The 10,476-nt window shown below is 37.0% G+C and overlaps 1 protein-coding gene across 1 annotated transcript; it reads right to left on the reverse strand.

The window, feature by feature from the left end:
* Positions 1–8: 8 nt before the first annotated feature.
* Positions 9–9,397, reverse strand: CENPW (centromere protein W). The gene is made up of 3 exons (XM_028117064.2): positions 9,132–9,397; positions 3,183–3,296; positions 9–1,162 (listed from the first exon to the last, which is right to left on the reverse strand). The coding sequence occupies exons 1-3, from the start codon at positions 9,255–9,257 to the stop codon at positions 1,136–1,138; spliced, it is 267 nt and encodes an 88-aa protein (XP_027972865.1). The 5' UTR covers positions 9,258–9,397; the 3' UTR covers positions 9–1,135.
* Positions 9,398–10,476: the final 1,079 nt, after the last annotated feature.

Raw genomic sequence — 10,476 nt, forward strand, 5'->3', positions numbered from 1 at the left:
TGGTTCATAGAAGCTTTATTCATAATAGCCAAAAACTGGAAATAATCAAAATGCCCTACAATGGGTGGATAGCTGCAGAAACTGTGGTACATAAATACCAGGGAATACAATTCAGTAATAAAAAGGAACTGCTACATACAACAACTTGGATGGATCTCAAGGAAGTTATGCTGAGTGCGGGGGAATCCCCAAAAGTCATTACCTGTATGATTCCATTTAAAATGATAAAATTATAGAGCTGGAGAAGAGATTAGTGATTGCCAGGGCTTAGGGATTGGAGGGGAGGGGTGTCCATAGAAGGCTAAATGTTAACTATAAAAGGACAGCATGATGGAGAACTTTCTGGTGATGAAATAGTTCTATATCTTGACTATAGTGGTGGTTACACATGATAAAATGGTACAGTATTACACCCACATGGTGCTAATATCAAATTCCTGGTTTGGGTTATACTATAACTATTTAAGATGTAACCACTGGGGAATAAAAATAAAAATAACTATCAGATAATACATAATAAACTTCTAAAGGACTCCTTAGGGGAAATGAAACACCCATCTATTAAACCTACTTAAAATAAGTCAGTCTGCTCTACTATTTTTTTTGGCTCGTAAAGAGAAACAGGTTTTGAAAACACCTTGCTGATGTTTCTAGTTGAGAAATGTCAATAATAGTATAAAGTAAAAATTGCATTATGTGACAGCATTAAATAGTTAAAATCAGTATTAAAATGTACCTAGATTGACTGCACATTGTCTTTCTTCAGAAATTAAATTGATTCCATAGTTAACTGTAACTAAATCTAAATCCTTATAAACAATTCTAAAAGATCTCTTCAAACTACTACATATGTAAAATGTCATTTTGTTATGTAAGACATTTGTAACACCAACAAAATGGAAGTAAAATGAAGCCACTAAAAGTGAATGAAACAATTCCTCAAAAAAAAGTTATATGTGTTTGATATTCCAGAATCAGTAAATATATATATATATACACACAAATACACACATCCCTCAACTAGTCAATATTTTAATAATACACAATCTTAATAGATATGTAAAAAGTACTTTCACGGTCTGTTACCACCTAAAATAATACATCATATAATTTTCAAAAATGTGTTCTTTGACTTCTAACCTCTGCTCTTCTTTAGAATTACCTGTGGGGGGGGAAAAATGAAGATTCATATTATACCCAAGGCAAATAAAACAGAATTCCTTGACAAAAAGTTAGATCATCTTATGTGCATAATATGCAAGACTCTGAGTTTATAAAACCCAATTTGGAAGGTGATTATGGAATCTTTTGCCTTATAAATGGTCCTAGACTTCCCCTAAAATAGTCCACCTTTATCAAAAAATGTGAAAAAAGCAATTCTCAAAATATGGTTTTATAGTCACTTCTGAATGTCAATTTCTTCAAATGTAAGCCAAAAGTATCCAGATTAGCGGTTCCCAACTTGAGGTTTGTAGACAATTTAGTAATCTAGGGAGTTAAAGAATTTTCCAAAAGTCAAAAATCCTATTATAAATCAGGCATTAACAACTATAAGGCAATACAAATCCACTGCAACACCAAATTTCTTATAGTTGAGCTAGAATTATATCAATTTAGAGACAAAGACTAGTCATTATATTCTTAAAAAACTCATTAGGTAGACAACTTTCAAAACATATAGCCCATGAGAAAATAAAATAAAATCAGATCTTTAGCTATAAAAGACCGGAAGCAGTAGACCAGAATATATCCAGACATTTTTTTAAAGAACTTACCTACTTATAGGTAACTACACCTATAATAAAAACCCTAAATTTATAATACGCACATACACTCTACAAGCTCTTAAGTCTTACTTCTACGTAAAAAAAACAAAAAACAAAAAAAACTTATATTGCCTTTAATAGTCTAGAAACATATTGGAATATAAGCAAAGTTGAAGCCCCTAAAAAAGTACCAGGGCATGCACATTTCTAAGCTTCCACAAAGACCATCAAATAGGTCTACATCCCAGGCCAGTACTTGTATTCTCTGGTTCTACATGTTAGCATGAGCATTACAAAAGAAAGTACGACATACTCAAATTTGCTGAGTATATTATGCACCCAAATCTTTAAGATGCTAAGTTAAACAGAGTTCGACAAGTTTATTTACCTCCGTTTCTCATAAACTTTCATAAACCTTACATAACTATATTATTTAAAGATGAAAGCACTGCAGAAGGCTGGATAAGAGGTACATGGGAACTCCATTATTATTTTTGCATTTTCTGTGAGTCTATAATTATTTCAAAATAAAAAAAAATAAACAAAAGTCTACAAAGAGGTAGACTGTCAAAAATAAATCTCTCTCCCACATCATCCCCCAGTCAACCATGGTTGCCAATTTCTTGCATATTATTTTAGAAACAAGCTCTCTATATAACATTGTGACTAGTCAAAGAGATACAGTAGGTCATCTAAATTTATCTGACCCCCAAAACTTCTTATGGTGGGCCATCTATTAAAATCAAATGAAAATAATAATCTTGGAGACATATTTAGAAAAAACCATCCTAGGCATCATATTCTTACATTACATAGAAATACCAGTAAGAAGCAACTTTCTCTGCTTATATAAGTGATTTGATTCATAAGTCACTCAAATCTCAAAACAAGTAATTAGGAAAACTTAAAATGATCAAGAAGTTTTCATAAATTTCAAGGTGATAAACCTTCTCAACTATATACAGCCTACTATAAATCATACAGGTTAGCAGCCAAACATTCATTTCCCTTTAGTAATGATAAAGCAGTGGCCACGAATCTTTCCATCAGAAAGTCATAAAATATATATATATAGAAAATCTCCATAATTAAACCCAATAACATAAAAAGCCAAACATCCCCCAGCTGTAGGCAGCTGCCTAGGTTGCCATGTACCTAGGCAAGAGTTACACTGCTAGGGAAACAACAGCTGATAACTGTTTAGCATCCGTGCCAACTCTGTTGTTAACTATACCAGATGCCAGCATAACTGTGGGGGAGGGGGAGCAAAACATTAGTCAACAAAGCTGAATAAGGAATCCAAAGCAGAGAGAAATGATATACTAGATATTTTTTTAAGCTAATTCTTGCTCAAGAAAAGAAAGTCAGATTTTTTTTAAGCTAATTCTTGCTCAAGAAAAGAAAGTCAGATTTTACCTTTGCTGCAGCCTGTACATGCTCCTTTTTAATGACTCCACACTTACTCTCAAAAGCATTCATTCTGGACTCTTCTGCTAACCGATGAACAAACAGTAAACAATTCAGATGCACCTTTAAAAGAGCAAATTCAAAAGGATTTTTAAACTCAAACACTGATGCTTTGAAATGATTTTTAAAAAGATTCCAAAATTTGTTGTAATATTTACTAGTGTGCTTAAGTCAATTCACTTTTATTTAAAGTAACACAGAATTCAATTTACTATAAGTCCAACTTAAATTCCATACAAAAGAGACTTAGTTACTGCAAACATAAACCAAGGCTATATATAAGGCTGACCAAAGGCCATAGATAATAACATTATTGTAAAGCATAATTACTAAGCTTATGTAGGACTCTAAAGTAGCAAATATTCTTGCTTCCAACTCCAAATAAATTTAAATTCATAATGGGATTTCCCAAAAATTTAAAAACAAAACATATCACCAACTGTTTAATGCTAATCATCTCTCATTCTACAATCCATGTGTTGAAGATTTTTTAACTAGATATTTAATTTGAAATATCTATTCAAAACCATGTTAATAATTGAAATGTTGGGCGCCTGGGTGGCTCAGTTGGTTAATCGACTGCCTTCGGCTCAGGTCATGGTCCTGGAGTCCCGGGATCGAGTCCCACATCGGGCTCCCTACTCGGCGGGGAGTTTGCTTCTCCCTCTGACCCTCTTCCCTCTCGTGCTCTCTCTCATTCTCTCTCTCTAATAAATAAATAAAATCTTTAAAAAAAATTTTTTTTTAAATAATTGAAATGTTAACTTTACTGGAGTGAAAAGTATATATATAAAGGTCAAGTTACATGTCATCCAACATATCAAAATAATCGTATCTACTATTAATCTTTGAGGCTCTTAAGAAATTAAAATGGATAATATAAGCAGATAAATAATAAATATTATTTAGGTACAATTAGATAATATCTTTAATATATTGGTGATTTATATATTACATATTCTTTGCAGTTAGAATACTCATCTAATATTCACTATGTGTACTGCACACAACCACTCCCCCACAGTTTACTAAACATTAATCAACTAGGTAATGTGGTGTTTTAAATTTAAATATTATGCAGAAATCTTTAGTGGATGGTTATAGATGTTGAAGAATGTTTTAGTGATATCTGGGAAAAAAAAAGGACTTTGGGAATTTAAATTTAATAAGATAAAGAACCTATGGAAGACATCTTCCTTTGGTACTTTTTTGATGCACGGTCTTCTTTAATTCTCACAAGAACTCTAGGGTAAACCACCCAATTCTGATTATGTAATACCATGTTATTCAATTCTTTTTTAAACTTCCAAGGACATCCCATTTCCTATTGCAGCAAAAACATTCCGTAACATGGCACAATTTCCTGTTAATCTAGATTTCCTACTTCTAAAGATAAATAGCTTCCAGATATGCCCAAGATAAATTCCAGTACTAAACCCCACTTGACTAGACTTTTCCAGTTTCATCTCTCAGCTTACAGTTCTATAGTGATTCTTTTGAACTTCTTTCCGTATTCAAATAAAACCTTGCCTACAGGCATTCTACTAATTTGTAAACTTCTCTGAAAAGTCCAATTCCCCCTAATATCTGTTATGCACCCTGAACTTCCTACCACTGCACATACTACACCATGCAGCAATTTTTCATCTGTCTTCCTCAATCAAATACAAGGATAAGAACTATGTTTATCTTCCCCAACATTATATCTTCAGTGATCTTTAGTCCATAGCACAATATATAGTAGGTAGTCAACAATTATCATTGCATGAACAAAAGATCCCTCCATATCTCCCCAAATTAGGCAAAAAAAAAAAAAAACTTTTTAGTCAATCCCAAATAAACCACACCCACTGTTTTAGAGAACTGATGGTGTTGGAGGGGAGTGCAGTGGGGGAAGGATGGGCAAAATGGGTTCAGAGGTATAGGAGATACAGGCCTACAGTTACAGAATGTAAGCCATTGGAATGAATAAGTCATGGGAATAAAAGGCACAGCTTAGGGAATACAGTCAATGTATTGTAATAGCCTTGTATGGTAGTCATAGCTACACTTGTGGTGAGCATACCATACAAACTTGTTGATCACTGTTGTGCATCAACTATACTTCAATTTTGAAAAAATGAAAAGCAAAAATGAAAAGGGAAAAAACAAACAAACAAAAAAAACCACACTGTTTTGAGACCTAGTTCACCCTATTAACCTACATGGAAAGTCTTTTCCTCTTCATAAGCATGAGCCATAGGTACTGAGACAAATTACTATTACTTTTTTGACTCTCATAGAATTTTTTTAAGCAACCTAATCCTCTCTCATAAAACTGTTGAGTGGTGCCACTCAAATGCATAAGGTTTTTTGGGTTAAGATTTATTTATTTTAGGGGCGCCTGGGTGGCTCAGTCGTTAAGCAGCTGCCTTCGGCTCAGGTCATGATCCCAGTGTCCTGGGATCGAGCCCCGCATCGGGCTCCCTGCTCTGCGGGAAGCCTGCTTCTCCCTCTCCCACTCCCCCTGCTTGTGTTCCCTCTCTCGCTGTGTCTTTCTCTGCCAAATAAATAAATAAATGATTTATTTATTTTAGAGAGCTCATGGGGGCAGAGAGAGGCAGAAGGAGAGAAGCTCAAGCAGACTCCCTGTTGAACACAGAGCCCCAAGCGTGGCTCAATCTCATGACCCTGAGATCACAACCTGAGCCAAGCGGCGCCTGGGTGGCTCAGTCATTAAGCATATGCCTTTAGCTCAGGTCATGATCCCAGGGTCCTGGGATCGAGTCCCGCATCGGGCTCCCTGCTCCGTGGGGGGCCTGCTTCTCCCTCTCCCACTCCCTGCTTGTGTTCCCTCTCTCACTGTGTCTCTCTCTGTCAAATAAATAAATAAAATCTTTAAAAAAACAAACAAACAAAAAAAAACCTGAGCCGAAATCAAGAGTTGGATGCTCAACCATCTGAGCCACCCAGGCACCCCCGCACTAAGGTTTAAATTAAAATAGTCAATACAAAAACAAATTTTAAGGTATTCAGCTAGACATTCAAATTTGAAAAAGGCCATTCCATCAAAAATTTACTTGAAAAAAAAATCACCTTGCTTGAAAGGTAAATCAAAAGATAATTTACAAAGAAATATCCATTCCTTAACAGTGTTAATTGACCAAAATACTGGGCCAGTCTGATTTCCTCTTCCCTTCATCATAGGACTTTTGAGTTTTACATAAACCATAAGCATCCAGTTATTTCCTCAGTGAGAAATCTGAAAAACAACTGAGCCATGAGAAAGCTGAACAATTTATTCAGATTAACAGATGTACTCACCAGTACTGGCCCTGGGGATATACAATCAAATAAAGCATAAAACAAAACAAAAAGCCAGTGCAAAAGAACTATGAAATAACATAAATTATGAGTAAAATGTTAGAAATATCAACCCACATTAGTTACAATGCATTCCCAGCATTATCTGTACACTCATAACGTTCAAAGTATTATGCCAAACATTAGAAATACAAAAAATTCCCAATTCAAAGTTCCCATCCGATGAGAGAACCAAACCCATAAGAAATTAAAGGCAAATGTGTGACAATAGACGATAAAGCTGGTTCTCAGATTAAGGAAGTGGCTGGCATTTGAACTGGATTTTGAAATTGGAGTTTGCCAAGTGGAGTAGAATGAGGTCATCTTCAGGCAGAAGAAAGACAATATAACAAAAGACAGCATAAAAGTAGATTAGTTTTGTATTAAAGATAATGAGAGACACAAAAAGGAGATCTGTATGGTTCCTTCCTCTCAAAAAGCTGCGTACCACACCGGGAGACAAAATGACATATGAAACTTACAGAACAGTGTCAGAATCTCAATAGCTAAATTCTATGATGTAACTCTTATACTGCTATCAAAGTTCAGAAAAAAGAGATCAAAACAGACTGCCTTAATTGTAGAGAAGTTGATGGATGATGTGCGACACTTGCCTGGGTAAGATTATGAAGTGTCAAAGGTGAGCAGGAAACCATAAGCAAAGAAACCAGGGTGATGCATGGCATATACAAGACAGTAAGAGAACCAATGCAAGTCAAAGGTGAGCATACAACCTAGGAATAGGTACCAACAGAAAGAACTTCCTTTCCCCTACCAGTGCAATTCCTTTTCTTTCCCACACCACCTGGATCCCAATCCCACTCCACAATAGAGCCCAGGTGTCCATGGATCACTTTGAGGCAGACAGCTGTGGATGTGGGAGGACTCTACTTGAGAAATTTCTGCCAAACAATCTGTACCAGCTGGTAATCTCCTAAATATTCCTGAGCAGGTACATTTCCTCTCCATTTAGAACCCCAGCTCCAATGAAAACTCCAGAATAAATTCCTGAAAACGTTCTGCAGATCAATTTCATTTAATCCAGTTCACTTAGGTTACCTTTATCACCACTGGGCAGGGGCATTCAAAACAGTAGGCATAGGTTGACCCTTGAAAACTTCTTTTATAAATACAGTACTGTAAATGCATTTTCTCTTTGTGATTTTCCTAACATTTTCTTTTCTCCATCTTACACTACTGTAAGAATACAGTATACCTTTACAAAATATGTGTTAATCAACTGTTTTATGTTATCAGTGAGGCTCTGGTCAACAATAGGCTATTAGTTAAGTTCTTGGGGGAGCCAAAAGATATACATGGATTTTCAACTGTTGGGGGTTAGAGGGGTCATTCAAGGGTCAATTATACTGTCTTTCCCTACAGGGTCTAAGAAAAGAAGGGCAGGAGGTAGTAGAACAACTACATTTCCAAGAAAGCTGTTTTGGCTTCAGAGACCAAGTAATGGAAAAGTAAAGACAATTCTATAGTAGTGTAGCAAAAAGAGAAATGCTGCACTTGCAGGCAACAGATGGAAAGGCAGTAGTGAACCTGGGGACGCTGTAGAGAAGAGAGTTGGAAAAACCCAATGTAGCTTAAGAACATATGGATGATGCATTTGAAGACATTCTCCATGCCCTATGCCCTGGCTACCAACAATTCTTTACCTTGATTTCCTGGAAATTAGGTGCCCACTTATAATGGCTCCTTTATTCAAAAAGCTCTTGTGACAAAAGGGAGGAGGTGTCTCTTACGGTTTAAACCTAGGGAAAGAGTGTTTATTCTGCTAGAGAAATACATGTTCCAGGCATTCAACATAAAAACTCCAAATTTTTTCAACACAGAAATATACAGTGGTTTAGTTATGGCTATTAAGTGAGCATTATGCTGCAGGAATTATGAGTCAGATAAACAAGCTTTCGTGGTTTGCCTTGAATATTCACTAACAGGTGCTCTATTTGTCTAGGAAAATGAATTCACAGTTGAAAACATACTAACAAGTAAACTTGAATCAGGGTTCTTTAATAACTAAGCTAAAGTACGGGAAATAGGGAAAGATGTTTGGTTAACAACATAAGAAAAGGAGGAAGGCAAAGAAAGAGGCACGCACGTAAGAGGCATGTCAGTAATGCCTTTTACAATAGTTCAATAAATATGACCCTGCCTGAATTCCAAAATTTATTTTTTTTTAAACTGTATCTTTCACACCTTTCGCAAGTACACTAAGCGCAGTACCAGACTATGCTCTGGAAAAGTGATATTTAAAAGCCATAAGCAGAAACTTAAATTAGTTTCCCCCCTTAAGATGATATGGCTAATAGCCTCCCGTTAAAAAAAAAAAAAAAAAGGTCCGTATATCTACATTTCAGAGGGCCCCAGGCAACTAAGCGTCAGGAATATGAACTGACCAGTCAGGCGGGGGCAAACCTGCCTCGTCATTGCTGGAAACGCCTTAAACGTAGCCCTGACGGTGCTAGGGGTGGCAAAATAAAAGCTGGGGTTTATTTCCTCTACCTCCCTCTTGCTCCATTCCCAGCCAAAGAAGGGACAGAATCTCACCAATAAGTCGCCACTTGTCTCTAGACGAAGGTGAGGCTTCTGTCGCTTGAAGACGTGCTTAAGAAAGCCCCGGGGAGCCTTCCGTTTTATATGCTTTCTCTGCGAGACTGTGGTGGAGAACGCCATTCTCTCCCTCAGGCACTAGCCTCCTTAGCTTCCGAGATCCTCCCGGGACTGCACAGAAATTCACACCGGAGTCAACAGCAGGAACAACTCAGCCGCTACGACGCTTCTTCAGGCCCCAAAACCCCGGCCCAAACGTTTGAATCCGCCGCGGTAAGAAAGCGCCCGGCGCTCGGTAGTGACGTCAGCCGGGCGCAAGCCCCGCCCCCGTAGTGCCGGCTGTTCTTAGAAAACACCCTCGGTGGAGACCCTGTGATGTCCTTAAAGGTCCGAGGCTTCCTTTAATCGCCATTTGTATTGCACCTGCGCTTTGGAAGTATTTCTCCTGTATTTCACAGGAGTGTTGAGAAACTGGAAAATGTTGGCATGCCAAGGCAGTTACACTTATTCTGTATACTGAGCCTAATACCGGTGGACTAAGAAGTAGATGACTAGAAGTTTGTGATGTTTTATCAGGTTTCCTAAAGAACCAATGCCTTCCTAGCAAGGCATGATTTTCTAATATTAATAGCTAACAATTTACACTTTTACGTAATTTCACTTGATCTTACTTGAAGTCTTTTCATGATTCTAGCTTTTTTGCTGTTTTTTTACAAATGCTTCTCCCTTTCATGTTAAGGCCCCTGCACTCAACCTTGCAATTACTTCAGATATAGTTTAAATGCTACCTCTTTGAAACCCTTGCTATTTCTCCAAGCAATTAACTTTTTCTATCTTCTGTGCTATCAGTAGAAGTAGTCCCTAAACTTCATTATGTATCAGATGAAGCACCACTCTGGGGGTTTCTGATTCAATAGAAATGTATGGGACTTGAGAATTTGCATTTCTAACAGGTAGGTTATGTTGGCACTGCTAGTCTGAGGACCACACTGAGATCACTGTGATGTTCATTGTAATTATCTATATTATACTATACCTGTAGTAATTATTGTGATTTCAATATCCACACAGAGGATCCTTCCACTATCTGGCCTCCCATTTCCAAGACCTCCTCTCTGCCAATGATGATATCTTTCACCCTATCAGCCACTCACACCTGCAGTCATACACTAGGGCTTATCGTTACCAAATACCATACCCTTCCATATTCTCAATCAGTTGTCTCACTCTTCAACCTCATCTATCTTTTCAACTCACTCCTTCCAGTGTTCCAAATCCAATAATTCTTAGATGCCACTTAGATGGGATAGCAGTCTCTTTCTTTCTATCCCTACCAGGCCAC

Source organism: Eumetopias jubatus, unplaced genomic scaffold, assembly GCF_037043125.1.
Source record: "Eumetopias jubatus isolate StellerSeaLion01/CBP00866 unplaced genomic scaffold, mEumJub1_p1.0 scaffold_6, whole genome shotgun sequence".
In the NCBI taxonomy this organism is placed as follows: Eukaryota; Metazoa; Chordata; class Mammalia; order Carnivora; family Otariidae; genus Eumetopias; species Eumetopias jubatus.